General features: G+C 39.5%; 1 protein-coding gene across 1 annotated transcript; it reads right to left on the bottom strand.

Annotated features, from left to right (window-relative positions):
* LOC139745638 (uncharacterized) lies at window positions 1-18,154 on the bottom strand. Its single transcript, XM_071656036.1, has 14 exons — window positions 18,016-18,154; window positions 16,289-16,351; window positions 15,335-15,497; window positions 14,222-14,287; window positions 12,332-13,352; window positions 10,351-10,498; window positions 9,265-9,429; window positions 7,985-8,149; window positions 6,377-6,527; window positions 5,305-5,470; window positions 4,588-4,692; window positions 3,623-3,809; window positions 1,448-1,657; window positions 1-172 (listed from the first exon to the last, which is right to left on the bottom strand). Exons 1-14 carry the CDS (start codon window positions 18,087-18,089, stop codon window positions 22-24), a joined length of 2,835 nt encoding a protein of 944 aa, XP_071512137.1. The 5' UTR covers window positions 18,090-18,154; the 3' UTR covers window positions 1-21.
* Window positions 18,155-18,254: the final 100 nt, after the last annotated feature.

Here is an 18,254-nt window from a genome sequence, read left to right as displayed (position 1 = left end):
TCTCTCTATTTCACCAAGACCTTAGTCATAAAAGTCAAAGTCGTCCTTGTCTTCTGCCACAACTCCTGTTCCCATGGGAACGCTCATCTCCGACTCGTCATCCAGGTCTGACTCGTTCCCCCAAAAGGCAGCCGACCTGTTCATGGTATCTGTGCGTCCTGTAGACTTCATGCTGGAGAATCACAGACAAAAACAAACAAACAACAACAACAACAACAACAATTGTAAGCTCAACATTTTTTCCCATACTCTCATATTATTTACAATGCGTTACGGACATCACAATGATAATGGTATGAATGCTACAGCACTACTGTATAAGCTGTTATTTTTGCTTACGGATATTTTTGCAAATGAGAAGGTCACTGACATTTTCGCAAGACGTTGTTTTCGTGATTTGACATCTTTGTTATTGTAAATGCATTATCAGCCTAGCATATGGCAAAATTTTCGCATGTTGTTGGATTCGCAGTCCAACAGTGATTCCCAAAATTCACGAAAATTAAACCCTCTCAAAAATAACAGCTTATACAGTATTTAGGTCTAGAATTGTCAGTCACATCAAATTTGCATATCCCCTGAGTAATCCCTTTGCAAGGATCTCTTGTCAGAAAATGTCCTACAATGTAGAACTATAACTTCCCATAAAATCCTGGGATGAACCAATCAACTGTAAGCACATGTGTAATCCAATCGAATTGGAAGTTGCCATTAATTTGTGATGTAACTGCTTACAGGACAGTGATGATATTGCAGCCCTAGTGTCATTGCTAATGGAAAGGTCTAGACTTCCATATTAAAAACCATGAGCCGATACACCTGCAGATTGTGCAGAATGGTAATACAGCAAGATACAGTGGACTCCCATTATAACAAAGTTCTCAGGACCGGCATTTTCTTTCGTTATATCAACATTTCGTTGTAACTGAACAAATAAACAATGAAAAACATAAAGCCCATAATGTTGGGGCTTGAATTTTTATTTCGTTGTAACCAGAATTCGTTATAACTGTGTTCGTTATAACGGGAGTGCTATGCATTGTTCTAAAGAGATTTTTCATTTCATGTTAAAATAAGTTGACTAAATTCAAGCAAACATGAAAATTGAGAAAAAAAAAGTAAACTTTCATTAACATTACATAAAGAGCACGAAGAGACTTATGGAATTTAAATGATTCACATGTCTGAAGGCACAACAATAATGAACTAAGGCACAGTACCATTGCCCGACAAATGCTCTACTGGTTTGTGTATGGAAGTGCTGTATTGACGCTATCGTTAGTTGTCAATAAAATAGCAAGTGCAATGCCTTGTCCTTCAAAATTCACCATTGCCCAGTAAATATATTCGCAGAAGAGTTTGATGGAAAAGATACAAGTTCATGTGGTTGGATGCATAGCCAAGCCAAGTCATGAACACATGCATGCAAGTCATGATTGAGACAAACCTCTTCTCCATGGCTGATGGCATGTACCCTCCCCCATCTCTTGGGGTGGGGGAGAGTGAGCTGGGTAGGTCACTCTTGTCCGGGGATGAAACATCGTCGGACCGGTCAGATGGGATGGGATCTCCCTTCAAACCATCGTCATCCCCCACTGGACTGTCTAGACTTCTCCCAAAGCTTCCACCAAGTGACGAGAGTACATTCCTCTTCCTCCTGAATTAATAATATAAAAAATATATATAACCATTATCATTATGATCATTATTGTTATTATCTTTATTTCATATGTGACTGTGCATCACAAAACAAACAAAAAGTTGCATCCCTTGATTTTCTGTGAGGACTCAAGAAAGGTGAAACTGGTCAACCAAGTCAATTTTGAGATTTCCATATCGTCTGAAAGAGCTATTCTTCTTCTACATTATTCTTGAGTTTCGGATCATAAACTGAATGGGAAAGTGGCTTTTCAGCCAGTCTACAACCCCTTTTTTGGTAGAGTAGTGTGATCAGGTTTTTCTTTTTAGGATTCTTTTCATTTCTTGAAAATCCTTTGCACACTCTTCACTTTCAATTATAGTAACTTTTGAAAGGATGATGCTACCGCTTTGAAAGTTAACATTTATCATGGGAAGCATGTGTTTATAGAGCATGCTCAATTTCAGCTTAATCTGACAATCCTTTCATTGTTGTTGCTACAGTGGTTAACATCTTGTTTTTTGTCCCATTCATGGCACAGGTAGCATGGCTCAGTAAAGATTAAGCACTTGAATAGACCCTGTACATCAGAGCCTCTTTTCTCAGTTCAAACTTTTCCAGAGTGTGGGCTTTCTTTACAATATTTATATAGGTTAGGAGAATCCATTTGAATTGAGTTATACATCATTTTAAAGCTTTGAGCAAAATCTGCCCTTAACTAAAAATCCCTGTCTGGCAACTTTTTGTCAGTTTTGTGATACAGGGTCACATACATACCTCGATATGTGTGGTTCCTTTCATTTGTTGGTTGACTCTCACTTTCATTTTGTTGCCTCTTCCTGGTACACCAGGTTAGAACTTGCTGTTTGTTAAGCTCTCCCCCACCCCCCCCCCCCCCCACCACCACCCCCACTCATGCTGTTGCTATATCGCTCTTTTTCTTCCCTTATCCCTCTGTTGTCCCTATCTTGTTTGATGCTGCCTCCCTATTCATCTCTTTCCTTTACAGGTTGCCCCCTATTATCCTTGGGATCATCACTGACCCCCTTTTAACTTTTGTCTGTCCACCCTCCTGCCTTAATCCCCTCTCTTTACTTGTTGTGCTCCTTGCTCATGACCCATCCCTTTTGTTTTCTTTGTTCTGTGTCCCTAGCCCTCCCCTGACTGTTTTTGTTGTGTGTAGTCCTTATATGTGATTGCTTTCCCTGCCTGTTTGTCATTTTGCCTATGACGGAAGATTCTGCTAGGATTGAAAGCTCAGGCCTCTTTTGACGCCTTTTTACTCCATTGGCTCGCAACTATTGGATAAGCTGTTTTCAGCAGCTTTTTTTTTTTTTTTTTTTGCTACAATAGAAAAACAAACAAACACATGTTTGCCAGTGGTGACTGTGATGAAATAAATGACAGCAAAACACTATTCTCATGATCAGGTAAACATTACTTCCAGTATAGCTGGAGTAAAAACAAACAGCTTGCCTGTTCAATATAGTGCCTAGCTGGAGTGTGAATTGGTGTGAATGCTGTGCATACAGTGTACAAATCTATGTGGTTATACAGATGACACGATGTCAACGTTCAAAACCTTTGACCTACCATTCTTTTACGTAACTTATCAATAACATTTCTTGTGGCTATCAGAAATGTTAAGATGTACCATATCTGACAGTTTCATGGAATTTTAGAGCCAATTATGAAAGAAAAGTAGACAATTTTGTCTAAAAAATTTGGCAATCGTCCACTGATTGCAGGTTTGTTTTCAATCCAGTCATTGCTGAACACCCGGTGGTCTGAATGTGAGAATGGCTAACATGAAGTGAGTACAGAGTTTTTTGCTTTTTTGTTTAAAACCCTTTTTTTTCCCACTGACTGGGCCCATTGCATTCCAAACTATTCATTATTTGATACACATAGGGATATATTTCCTACATTTTTCAACATTAAAACAAAAGAGAGATAGTTGGCTGCAAGCTTCACGATGCTTACTTGGACTGCTGGGAAGCGGGGGATTCCAGGTCGAGGCGGGCAGCTCTCTCGATCTCATCCTCACTGTCCTCCTCCTCCTCCTCCTCGCTCATCTCGTTAGAGCTGCCGGCACTAGCAAACTCTTTACCCTCCCTGGACCGCTCCTGCTGGGTTGACATCATCATCATCTTCTGGTAGGCCGAGGTTTCTGGATATGGGGAAAAATGGAGTGCAGGTTTCTTGACATCAATCATCACTCACATTCATCACGACATATACTAAATTTCTCTTGAATGATCTTTGCCATTTTTTGCCAATGAAAATGTGCCTGAAATTAGACTCTTATTTCATGTCTTGTAGCAGCTCACAATTACAATGATGTACATCTTCTCATGCAGAAAAAGAGGGACTCTGCATTTACATATCGTGCAAATGAACAATAGCAATCACAAAAATTGATCATCATGCAGAGTATTCAGGTTATGAGAAAAACAAGAAGCAGAATAGTGACATTTGTTTTGTCTGTTGAGAAAATTGAGAGGGCAAATAACACAGCAGTAGATGACAGGTTCGAGTCCTGTGGTTCCTTTTTTCCGACATGTTTGTTAAATTACAGATCAGCGGCTGCAATCTTACAAATTTAATTTGTAGAGGGAGACCAATTGAAGAAAATTCTCATCTCAAATAACATTCTATTGAAGCAACTTAGGAATGATCGACACAATACAATTAGAACAAAAACTGCAGTATTCTGTAAAGCTGCATAACATTCATTTCAGCAGATGAAAACACTATCAGGCATTTTGTGTCTTCTACAAAAAGTATTCTTTTCCTTTTCTGTAATGAATCAAAAGAGGTAAAGCATGAAATATGCAACTTTGCATAAATACTACAGACAAAATTGTTGATAGGATCCAATAACTGATGCAAGTCAAAGTTCAAGCCGTGCTTTTAGAATCAAATGTAAGTGAAATAGCCAAACTCACCAGTGAGAGGCACCTTGTTGTCAAAGAAGCTGTCAGCACTAGTTCTACCTGTGTCCACATGATCATCCGTATCACCATCTGTTTTCCCCAGAGAGAGTGGTGGGACTGATGGAGAACCAGAAAAGTTTGAAACTTTTACTACTACAATTTCTAACCTTTTGGTAAAACTATCACACTTTCTAACCTTTTGGTAAATAACCAAATTTTATGCTCTGCATTGTATGCTGCATTTAGAATGTGCAAAATGAGTTTTTAGCCTGTGTCAAGGTATTGCTAGCAGGGATGCAGATCCAGCAAATGCTATTGCAGATTTCTGAGAGCTGACAAAGGTGTAGTTTATTATTTATTTATTCATTATTCATTAATTATTTATTTATTCAGCAAAATGAAAATGACAATAACAGCTACATAACATAAATTCACATGGAAATGGCACAGTTGACGTATGACACAAAGAATGAACAGGGAAGCAATACATGGGCTTGGGCTCACAAAAGTAATAATTTCAGTGTTGCCCTTAGGCATGTGAGCCCTCATGCAATGCGTTACCATACACATATACTGTGAACTTATAAAATAAAATTATACATTATTATCAAAACAGACCAATAATGAAAATATCACATTGAAATACAGGAGATAAATGACAAAAATACCCAAAAAAATCATGAGGAAGGAAGAAGTTTGCAAGATATGCTGGGAATACCAGGTACTGACCAGAAGGATAATCAGCGGGCTTGTCCAGCTGGGTGGGAGTGACCTCTGGGCTGGGGATAGGGTTGTCAGGGGTCGTGGGCGAGGTCTCAGTCACGGACGACTCGTCGCCAAGAGTTATCTCCTCTTCCTCCGCCTTCAGCAAGATGTCTGACATCACGTTGACAGCCTTCGCAATCATGAGCAAAAAAAAAAAAACAAAAACCAGACAAAAAAAAACAGGTTGATGGCTCTTGACCCCCACATGCAATGCTTTGTAAAGTATCTTGTCATTCCCATTAAGATCTATATTGATATGTAACAGACCTTTTCATCTCTCTTTTAAATACTGTATTAACAAGCTTATTCTTGTAACTTTGCAAATGGGATATCATCTGCTATGTTTTCTCTTTGAAGATAATGTGCTACCTGTGTAAACACACTTTTTTTCACCACTTTACACTATGTATAAAAGTTTCAAAATTAATTCTTTAAATGGCAATCATCAAACACTAATTCTATTCTAAATGAGATTTTTTTTTTCCTCATTGAAGATCATGTCTGTACTTTGTAAATGAGAATTTTACTCTCGTTCAGGATTGCATCCATGTAGGATATGAGGCATTGCTAAATTCAGCATAACATGCACAGTTCACACTCATAAGACTACTGTATACGCAATAGATTTAGCGAGTCTAATTTTTGCGAATTGGGACTTCCCAACGATTTCCCAAGTGGTTAAATTCAGGATCGTGGAGTAGAGTACTAAACAGAGAAATGCATGAGTGCATGTCACATTCATATCAGGGATCAGAGTCAATATTTTTGTGTGTCTTTAAGTTTGCGAATAGCACCCGACTTGCGACATTCGCGAAAATAAAAACCTCTCAAAATATTCGGCATATACAGTAATACATTGGAAGTGGAATATAGGCTTTTGCTTAGGTTATATTTGACTTACATAATGTAATTATACATGTGATTCTTACTCGATTCTAAGAACATACTTTGACTTCAGCAAAACTTTGACTATTTAAAATACAGAAATGTCTGTAAACTGACCGCATTGCATACCATGATAAACAGAGCTACTGACCTTTTCAACGGCCTGGGAGTTAGCGGCCACCAACAGCGGAGCAAACTTCTTGGCAACCACCTCCGGCTCCATCACTCCACGCCTGACAAGGAACACCATGTGGTGGAAGATGTCATCCCAGAACTTGAGTGACGAGGAGTACATGTGAGACCTGGTGGAGGGTGTAACATGTATGTGAAAACAGACATTAAATACAGGGTCAAGTAGACTACAGTCATTGGACTGCCAGGAAGTTTGACTGAGATGCCTTTGCCTTTTCATGCAAGAACTACAGCCTGCCATTAGTACATGCCTTTTGAGCCATCACCACTATCATTTCACACAAATAATTGTTGATTTACTTCCATCCTTTAGATTATTCCATCCTTTCCAGATGGTAAATAGAGGGTCAAGTAGTACAGTCAGTGGACTGTGGGGTACAGCTGACTGAGATGCCTCAGTCTTTTCATGCAATAACTACAGCTTGCCATTAGTACATGGCCTTTGACATTTCACTACTATCAATTAAGAATTTACACAAATAATTGTTGATTTACTTCCATCCTTTCTACCAAATTATTCTACATTGGACTTCCCAAGCTACAGCTATGGCAGCAAATTAATATTTTCAGTCAAAGTACAATGACCTTTGATGTTGACTGTTAACCTTTCATCACTGTAATTTCATGCAAACACTTGGCTATACATCTATGACTGAAAATTACCCTTGACAGTGAGTGACCTTTGACCTTACAGGGTGTTGCCTCATTTTTCTCTATCCCACATCTACACCTCATACAGCACACAAGTGACAATTATCCCTTACATAATGTGGCTGAAGTGAAAGTTGATTTGTGGACTAAAAACTCAATGCAATCAAAACTGAATGAATAAATTAATACAGAACTTGTTGCCATGAATCTTCTCCCCCCTGATGAGGATTGCTCAAAGTGCAACTCTGATCCATCTTCAAGGTGACATCAATGGATAGAGTATATTGTATACTCAGAATAGAAGTGATATTAACTCCCTCCGCCAAGGAAGGAGGTTAAGTGATCATCGGCAATGGTTTAAATGTTTGCAAAATGACTCAAAAAGTTGTGAACACATTCGAATGAAATATACAGGAAAAGTCGATAATGACACAAAAAGCAGATAATTAAATTTTGGTAGTGATCTGTGAATTTCCATGTATCTTTGAAGGATTTTTTAATCTTTTGGCATATAAGGTCAATGAACTTCAGAGTTCTTGCTGCATGCACTGGAGGTTTACATATGCGCACTAAAGCACACGCTCTGCTCGGGCAAGATGCCACACTGCTGGAAGCTGATGACTTGACAAAAGCTTCTATATTGGGATATTTCATGCATGTATGGGTGCAAATGAGTTGTTGGCTTGGCGGAGGTCTGCGCTCTCCGAGTGCTTTTCCAGTTTTTCAATCAATAATCACATTAATTCTATTCACTTTTATTTCAGGAAGCAAAAAATTGGGTCAGGGGCATTGCATCAGTTATGATCATAATTACAGTGATATTTTCTAACTCAGCATAAAGGTCTGAATTCAGAATTTCTCCATTTACCACAGTATCATACAATATCACACAAAGGAAATGAAATGCCACAAATACCTGATGGACACCTCGGTGATGGTCCTACTACTGGCCACCAGAAGTCGCTCAGAGAGGAGGCAGCCGCCAGGCAATTGACGCACCAACAGAGGGAGCTCTTCTAGCACAACCATGCTGATGGCTCGGGGATCAAGACGGTCAAAGCCGGTCTTGGCATTAGCAGTCCTAGTTTACAGAAAGACTTGGTATAATTTTGTGACATTCTGTGCCTAATTAGTTCTACAGACTTTGTGGAACAACCATATCAAATTCATAATGACACTGATGACATATATGCACCAAAGCATCTGATAAAAATGTTTTTTTTTTTTTTTTTTTTTTTGTTTTAACGGTTCCTGCTTTGACTGTCCCGTAAAGAGACTTAGATAATTGTCATCTTAGAAGGTTGCAGAAATACTAATTTTCTTATTTGAATTTGTAAAATAATTAGAGAGTATTGAGTCTGCAGTAGAGAGATATATGCTATGCTAAAACATGATCACGACATCAACACTTCAGAAACTGAGAAGGATGCCACCCACAGACACTACACAAAATGAGCTAGCGCCTTTGTGGCTCTTAGCTAAGGGTGTGTGGAATGTTGACCATTACTGACCATCACTGACCATTGCTGATACTTGTCACAGTTTTATGAACAACTGACACCCTTGCCTCTCCCATTAAATGCTCTGCCTGAATTTCTTCTCATTGTACATCACAGGATTGAAAAGGTGAAGAAATATAAGAAGATCATAGTCAGTAAGACATGCTGGAAGTGCCTTTATCAACCCTTTATGTGTTCAAGCACTAAACTTAAATTTTCAAGCTTTTTCATCTGTACTCAGTAATCCATCAAACTTGACCTAGTTGTAGATTAGCAAGCCAACTCAGGTGTAGCAATGTGTCCCTATGTATCTAACAGAAAGGCCATGGAGACACAATAGGGCTCAGGGGAATTATGTAATCTGTACAGATACCTGGTACTGCCACGCAATGCGTGGAGATGCTGCCGACAGGTTGGTTGAATTGAGTGAAATGTTTTGGGGGAGAAGATGTGTTGATTTTTGTGCAATGAAAAGGAGGGAAACATAGTAGAGTGCCTAACGATTAGGAAACTATTTTGAACATTGAACATTGTCTGCACACTATATGCAGACATGCAGTAGGTATTGGCTGTAATGGTGCGTAAATTGCACCCTGAATTTTGACCCGTTTCAGCTGGAAAAAAGTGCAGTTAGTACACCCTTATTTACCGTATTCAAATTACAGGATCGAAGGAAAAAGAGGGGTGTGGGGTTTACCTCACAATCTCATCTCTGATGGTCTGCGTGCACGGCAGAGAGGCGTAGATACCCTCCAGGGAATCCGTCTCATCAACCTCTGCTTCCACGGCCTTCAGCAGCAGCCAGAACCCAGTGGCAGACAGAGCGATGGAGCTACGATCCGATTCCTTGCTATCTGCTTGCCTGAGGGAAACATAAAAGAATTATACACTTTAAGCACCCACAAAACTATTTCTCACACTCTAGCACACACACACACACACACACACATAAATGCAACATTAACTACACAAGAGGGATAGTTCTGTAGTTGCTACACTATCAACATTTGTTTTTATCAGTTGTGACCAATTAAGCCATTTTGAATTTTCTTACATGACTACTTGCATTTTAAACCCCTACTTGAATAATGCCCTTGACATTTGAGCTAATTTAATTTTCTCTCATGACTATCACTATTCTATCTACAGTTCATCTAAATTTTCTAGTTGTGACCTATTTTAAAAAAAGCCTGGACAGAGAAGCATTTCATTGCCATCATTCTGTCATTACCATCTAGCCTTTGGTACAGGCTGCAGCACCACTTAAAAGAAATATCAACTGTACCTCATGTTATACAATGAATATATCGTTTCGTATGTAAGTAAAGTGTGAACTGCAATATGGCTGACAGTGCTCAGCTATATTGTTTACATATCATGGTCACATCACCACTTTAGGATGCAAGAAAGATGGCCAGAAATAAATGTATAACTCCTTTGCCATGAAATTCATTCATTCTCATAATTTCAAATGCACTGAAAGGTATTACACACAATCTGCAGAAAGACTTGTCTACAAAACATGGCAGTCTGCAGTATAAAAATCTTCCTTCTTTCACAAAGTCTCAAAAGGTGCCAGTGACTATGTAAAGATTTACCAGGTAACCCCTCAAGACACAGTAGATCATGTAACTGCATTTTAACAGCAAGGATGGCAATGACTATTTTTATTTGTTGTTTTGTTTTGTTTTTGGTGGTTATTTTTTTAATGTGTTGTGTGTGTGTGTGTGGGGGGGGGGGGGAGGACTTGGTGACTAGCGCAGCTTCTTGGATGATATCTTACCCAGTGGGCACCTGCTTCCTCTCAGCTGGGATGGGGGCGGTATGTCTGACATCAGTATCGCTGAGAGGGAGGCTGACATCGCTGTCTATCTCACTGTCTTCTTCACTACCACTGCTCTCACTCACATCCCCTTGCCCCAGGAGTGACCCTGTCATCAGAGTTTGGCAAATCAACGAAGGAAGTGATTAAGAACCATCACAGAACTACTTCCTTTAAAAATATTCAATCATTAGTTTTCTACAATGCAGAAGCGATTCAACAATGGCCTTACCATGAATATATTATTAAAGGACTACTAATGATATATTAGATTATTGATACGTTTCAGGAAAAAAAAAATGTTTTAATAAAACAAATTTTGTGTAAGATGATGAGATGGTAAGAGCTGACTGGCCTTACTTTACAGGAATACAGATTATTTCATTAAATTCATTACAATGCTGTCTTGGAATGGCAGCACTCATTACTACTTGCAAACTAACATAAAACTAGAAATATCACTTAAGGTGATTAATACCCCCGCCCCGTGACGACAGTTTTACCCAAGGAATGATCTTTCCTTGATCTTCTGCCATTTAAATGCCGTTACCATGGCAACGCAGCTTCCGACACGTCCGAAAAATATGTCTTGCACATCTTCCCACCAAGACTATTGTGTGTGCCACATTTCATAAGCTTTTGTCAAAAACTGAGAAAGTAGTTCAATCCACAAGATCTTTCCTTGATCTTCCACCATTAACATGCCGTTACCATGGCAACGCAGCTTCCGACATGTCCAAAAATATGTCTTGCACATCTTCCCACCAAGACCAATGTGTGTGCCACATTTCATGAGCTTCAGTCGAATACAGAGGAAGTAGTTCAATCCGCAAGATCTTTCCCTGATCTTCTGCCATTTATATGCCGTTACCATGGCAACGCAGCTTCCGACACGTCCGAAAAATATGTCTTCCACATCTTCCCACCAATATCAAGGTGTGTGCCACATTTCAATAGCTTTGGTCAAAAAACTGAGGAAGTAGTTAAATCCGCAAGATCTTTCCTTAATCTTCTGCCATTAATATGCCGTTACCATGGCAACGTACTTTCGGGTACTGTCGAAAAATGCGTCTTGCACATCTACAACCAAAGGCACACATCTGTACCAAGTTTCATGGAAATTGGGCAAAAACTGAGGAAGTAGTTTGCAACACAAAATTTTCCATCATTTTGGCTCATAATATGTGAGCTGTTACCATGGCAACATACTTTTTGTCACTGTCAAGAAATGTGTCATGCTGACCTATATCCTAAGACAAACATTCAATATGAATTCCATGAGAATTGGAAGAACACTGATGAAGCAGTTTTGCCATGAAGCATTTTGCCCTATATTTTACCAATAACATGCCGTTACCATGGCAACGCACTTTTTGCCACTGCGGAAATATGTGTCTTGCACATTAACATATTCAGATGAACATCTGTACCTAATTTCATAAAAATTGATCAAAAACTGTGGGAGGAGTTCGCGACGCAAGATTTGTACCCATTTTTGCCCATAATATGCCGTTACCATGGCAACGTACTTTTGGGTACTGTCAAAAAATACGTCTTACACATCTACAACCCAAGGCCAAGTTTTATGGGAATCGGTTGAAAACTGAGGAAGTAGTTCGCGACGCAAGATTTGCAACGGACCGACCGCCCGACCGCCCGGCCGCCCGACCGCCCGACCGCCCGACCGTCCGCTGATTCCTATATACCCCCTTCAAACTTCGTTTGGCGGGGGTATAAATCACTGTAAAACATACATAAACACAGAAGGAAAAGCCTGTTTTGATGTTTGCTCTCTTAACACTCTCTTAACAACTGCAGACAGTATTTGATATTGAATATTTTGAAAAAGACATCATGAACATCAATTGTTTATTTTACTATGATCTAAGCATCTATCAATATTTACTACATATTACTAGAATTCAAAGGAGAGGAATGATACCTTCACTGTTTTGGGCCTGCAGCACCTGGTGGACAGGATCTTGTTGCTGGGCCTCCTCATACTTCGGCAGTGCAGGTGGAAGTTCGGGAGAGTAGAGAGCTTGGTCCAGGCGTTCCCCACTCTCCACATCAGACACCTCATCATCAGAGGAAAACGGCTCGGTCTGTGCCGAGGACAGCTTGGGTGGTGTTGCTGCCACTGAGGGTATCCTGGGAGCCTGAGGAGCAGTGCTGTGGGCCTGGAGAGTCTCTTTGGTTTCATGGGCTACACCAGGTCTGCCTCCATGACTGCCATCACTCTGAGGTTGTCCACCCTGGATCCTGCTCATGGGTTGTGGTGTGACCACATCAAGGTTAGCATCTACATCTTGTGGATTTTCCGGCTTGTTGGTGGGAACACCCGGAGCAATTCCTTGGGATGGACCCCCATCTCCTGGCAGGTTGAGTGAAGATGGAGAAAACTCTGAGCTAGTGGGCAATGAGCCTGAGTCTTCTGTCCTTCCATTGAGCTCTTGAGGGTACCTTCCTGGTTCTATTTTACTGGGCAGCTTCTCTTCATGTTGGGCTGCTGTTCCACCCATCTGCTCCGGATGACGGACATGTTCTTTCGGCACTGGAGCCAGATACTGACTCATGACGTGAGGCAGCGTGTTGCTGTCTGTCATAATCTGCATGGGATGACTGTGTCCAGACTGGGGAAGAGTTACAGGGGATTCACGGTGCTGCTGCTGCTGGGGGAGTACCTGTGTGGGGTGGAACTGGCCAGCATGAGAGGGACCACTCCATTGATGTGGGGCTCCTACAGCCTGGGGTGGGTTGGCACGGGATGCAGCTTCTTGCACAGAGTGCACATGAGTGTATGGTGTTGCCTGTGGTTGATGCAGTGGCGTACTTGAAAAGGTTTTACTAACCCCATCAAGAACAGGTCCTGGAGTAGAGTGGGAGTTCACGGTATCTTGTCTAAAACTTTGTTGATATGCGGTAGGCAGAGCTGCACCACCTACATGCTGCTTACTTGCTACCTGAGATTGTTGAAAGTTTGAATGGGGAAAAAAGGGGGATTCATCACAGACTCAGCATCTTCTAGTACAGAGGCATTTAGAAAGATGCTACATCACATTTTTAATATCTGATAATCATTTTTCAAATTTAAGGGTAACAACAAACCATGCAAGCCTATTGTTTATGGCTTTAATACACTGTTGGAACCTCTGTGCATGCAAGCCTAGAAATAACTACAATACAGGCCTCCACAAAATAAGAATATCATTCTGCAGCACAGATACTGTAACATTAAAGGTACTAGCCCACATTTGTAAACCTGCAGCAATTGGTCTCATAGTTAGCATGGAGTTTGGGTATGATTGCAGTAACACCTGTGCAAAATTTCGTTCCAATAAGTCCATTACTTTCATAAAAATAAATGAAAATGCACCGTATGCATGCGTATAACGCTCGCTATAGCTCCGGTCCACGTACGTACTACATGCATGCGATACATGTGTAAGTTACATGTACCGTACGTAGCTAGCCCGCGCTCGTAATTCGATTTTGGGTCGGGTTGACCCGGTTTGAAAATTGATTTTAAAACGATGATTTTCTCTCCTTTATCGAATGGTATAGACAAAGAGCAACAGGTGAGGTATGTTACTGTTATAACTTGTACTTGAAGTCATATTGGACCTATTTTATGCAGTTTCAATTTTCGTGGGTTTGCAAATGTGGGCTAATACCTTTAAACTAATAGGGGTGTTATCTTTATGATTTACATGCAGAGAAAAGGTTTGCTTTCAGATTCGGAGAGCTGCTGATTACTGCAAGTCAAGGATTCATACTGTCATTCGACCATTCAATAAGTACACTTACATGTATGTACATACTATGTACTTACTCTCTTGATTTCCAATTGTTCCTTCCAGTAAGGGTACATGGCCTCTACTTGCTTTTCATATTGATCCTGAGCATGTATGTACAAATTGTTACAATCAAATCACATTAAACAGTTGCAGAATACTTGCACATATGTCATTAAAAAAGAAAAGAAAAAAGTGACTACCAAACTGAATGTAATAAATCAAGGCAAACAAATGAAACAAAACAAAACAGGCACGACATTCAGGGAGGGATTGCCAAACAATTCTGGACTATACGCATGGATACAAGATTGATTGAAAAAGAGGGAATGAAAACATATCTACGTGAAGCCACTCTGTACAAAGAAAGGGCCTGACCTTTGATACCACCAGGGTCTGCATTCAATAACTGGCATCTCTGTTTACAGTAACAATTTTGTTTATGAAAGAAAGGCAAAAAAACAAAACGAGAAAAAAAAAGTTCTGTCAGGAAACCTGTTTATTTCTTTCCCTTACTGGCATTTACCCTAATAGAAGATGCTGAGACCAAATCATGGGAGTGATGTCTAGACAAAAGACATAAGTAGACTGGCATGGCATCATCCTGCATGGACTAAGAACTCATGAGCTCAAGGCATATAACATGTTTTCTGTTTTTGTTTCGTCTTAAAGGGATGGTATAGCTTTGGTTGAGATGGGGCTTCAGGTTTCCAACTTTTTTCTTAGATAATGAGAAACCTTTCATGAAGTATTAAAGAGCATAATTATAATTTTAAGAGGAATTCAAAGTTTATTTGGTGGAAATTTGTTTTGAAATGGCTGAGATATCCAAAAACAGAGATCCTAATAAAAGGTGGACCCACCTGTTATGGCGGCCACTTTGTTATATTGTTTTGGATATCTCCGCCATTTCAAAAGCCATTTTCATCATGTAAACTTTGAATTCCTCCAAGAATTGTATGCTCTTTAATATTTCATACATGGTTTCTAATCATCTCGCAAAAACTTAAACTCTGAGTCCCCCACCTCAACCAAAACTATACCATCCCTACAAAAGCATGTACCTATTTTGCATCACACTGCTGCATTTGCTTGGTCAACATTCTCGCAATCCCCATTCCAAGGCTGTTTTTAGACAACATCAAACCAACCTTCAAGAGTCTAAGTCTCTCTGTTCTGCTGGACAGCGTTGCAATGTGTGCCTCTACCCGGTTAAAGTCACGGAGTAGCTGCTCGTTTCTTGCCTTGCTCTTTTTCTCATCCTCGCAGATCTTTTTCCAGTAACTCTGCAGCTTGGCAGCTCTCAGTCTAGACCTAGATAAAATACATGGCACAGGCAGAATTTGCAAAAAACAAGACTACAGGGTATGCACAATTACATAAGCTGTATCAGTACTTGTGAGATAGTTGAGTTCACAGTTGTGAAAAAGCATAGAATGCATCACAGAATAATAACACACAATGATGCATTGTTTCACAAGAAAATAATTGCTTTGCAATTTATGGGATAAATATCTAACATTTGACACAATACTCCTATCATGTTGCTAAAAAGTTGAATGCACAAACACACACACACACACACACACACACACACACACACACACACACACACACACACAAACATGCACAGATAAACACAGTACGTATTCAAAGTAATTAGAAAATGTCCAGTGATATTTTCACCTCAAATGATACTCAAAAAGAGGTCTCGTGACAAAAAAAAAGAAAAAAAAGGAAAATATGTATCTCTGCTCTAATTTCTAAAACAGGTTTATCCAAGAATAATAATGTTAAATATATGAACGTTCTGTTGGATATCAATAATTCCTTTTACAATTGCTTTGCGTGCTTTTATTCTACAAATCAATGTTTATTTGCATGGGTAATTCGCAATATGCAAGAAAAAACATCAATTGATCTCCATGCATTGTGGTTGTAGGAAGAAAGAGATATCTTGGCTTCAATAATATTTTGAATGGTAATTACATCTTTCATAAGACATCAATGACATAAACATACAGTTTGTTTGTCAAATCCTCCATGCACACATGCTAAGGTCTATCTGTAGGGTTTAGAAAATCAATTTTCCCTGTTCTACTTACAGTCTTTGATCTGAAGTAACATAGCTGTCAAACCTTCTTTGAAGTTCCATTCTTTTCTGTTCCCTGAATAAAGAAGAAAATGATAACAAACGATGCATCACACCGAAAATGCTACAAGATGATTTCTCTCATTATGTGTTAACAAAAAGTTTCCTTACCACAAAACATTTTGTACGTATGATGAATACAACATGATAAAAAGTGTGAAAAGGCAAATAATTTTGTACATTTATGTGTCAAACTGTATATTGATATCAACAGCAGCATTTTAAGTTGTAAGGGGAAAATATTTCTGCAACAAGCAAGCAAATAAATAAAAAGTGCAGCCAGTTGGGACATTAAAGCATCACCTGTAACTTTGGTAATGTTAGACATTACAGATACCTGTCGCTGACTTATAACTAACATATCTTTATGATGATTACCATACAAATGTAGGTGGTACCATGTAATACAGGAGATTCTTTCTGTTAAATAAAAGATTTGTTTTGCAAGAAACCAGTGAGTCATATCGAAGCAGCAAGTCACCATGATCTCAGCAAATTGCATACTTATAGATATTACCATGGTAAGAAAAAGAATGGTAAATTGGCAACGTCAGTGGTAGTTTGCAGTCTGCATGCATGCAAAAAAAAAAAATAAATAATAATAATAATAAATCATGAAATTGGTAAGCTTCACTCGTTCCTTGAGTATGGCATGCATGCCAAGTTTTGTGATCTCTTATGATGGAAAAAGGGGAATTCTACCCTGTTTCCTATACTTGCCATCATCGGATAAGTGAATTTGCACAAAGAGTGAATAAAATATCAGTCTGTTGTGAGGGGCTGACCATATTACCGACAATGAACAAGAGGCAGATGTATTGTTCTAAGTAACAGTAATAGGGCCTATACATGAAAGCCCACTTCTCATACTTTTCACACACATACATACACGCACTCATACACTGCAAGTAATTACCACGTATATTTTTACATCAACAACAACAACAAAAAAAAACCAACATTTTACCATTTGTACATTTGTGGGCGACGTATGCGAACTAAATTCATTTAACTACATTAGTGTGCGATTCTGCATTAATTCTACATAATTTTGGGGTGATTTTCTTCATTGTCATTACGGTACTATAAATGTTCTACTATTTCTAGTGGTCGATGTATTTTTACATGTTACTTAGCCCCAGCCCACCAGTAGCAATGCACAGTGGGCGTTTCTACAGCACCCCATTCTGAGCCGAGAAAATTTTTTTACATGTAAATTATCCGTCCCTAAATCAAACTAAAATATGATACCGTAGTTATGGGTAAGCTCGGCCTAGCGGGTAAAGTCGGCCGCCAGCACGCGTAGTACAACTACTTGTAATGTGCGCGACTTTACCCGCTAGGCCGAGTTTACCCATAAACTAACTACGGTACCGGTATATAAATATAGATCTATGACACTTAGATTAGAGTCTTACTGTCTAACGTTACAATGAACAATGTATGTAATTTATATCCTCTCTGGAGACTACCACTCATTAACCAGACATACAGTACTCGATGATCACATACTGGCATGTAATGCCGAGTGTTACCTCAGGGGAAGTCAGACAGCAGACATGGTTAAATCTAAACAGTGTAGTTTATACACATTCAATCATTATTTACATACTCAAAAATTAATTGGTGGGTCTACATGGGTAAACCTCCTTTTTCATTATTGGCATTAAACAAACTTACCTCTTGTGTTGCAATGCTTGAATGTTCTTCAAACGAGAATAAAAAGCTACACTATCTGAGGATGGTGCCGTCATTGCCTAGATCGAAATTTAGCGCAGAGAATTCTCGGTGTTAAACCTACATGTATGTAGTGAATCGAGTGTAGGTTTGGAGCGTGCAAAGTGAATACCCAGCCAGTATACGTACAGCTGTGTACGTGTCGTATATCAACGTTCAAAGATCGCGCGGCGGTAGTTCCC

This window comes from Diadema antillarum, unplaced genomic scaffold, assembly GCF_040938485.1.
Source record: "Diadema antillarum isolate AM-2024a unplaced genomic scaffold, OU_Dant_1.0 seq00001280_RagTag, whole genome shotgun sequence".
NCBI classification, from domain to species: domain Eukaryota; kingdom Metazoa; phylum Echinodermata; class Echinoidea; order Diadematoida; family Diadematidae; genus Diadema; species Diadema antillarum.
Note: the sequence above shows the minus strand (reverse complement) of the source record. Positions and strands in the feature narration are given on the sequence as shown.

Bases quoted from the DNA above. Each gene is read 5' to 3' on its own strand.
- LOC139745638 (XM_071656036.1), bottom strand. From the start codon at position 18,089: ATGACGGCACCATCCTCAGATAGTGTAGCTTTTTATTCTCGTTTGAAG. The intron at 13,353-14,221 runs GTAAGTACATAG...CAACAATCTCAG, and splicing joins AACAATTGGAAATCAAGAGA to GTAGCAAGTAAGCAGCATGT. The intron at 1,658-3,622 runs GTAAGCATCGTG...TTATTAATTCAG, and splicing joins CCCGCTTCCCAGCAGTCCAA to GAGGAAGAGGAATGTACTCT.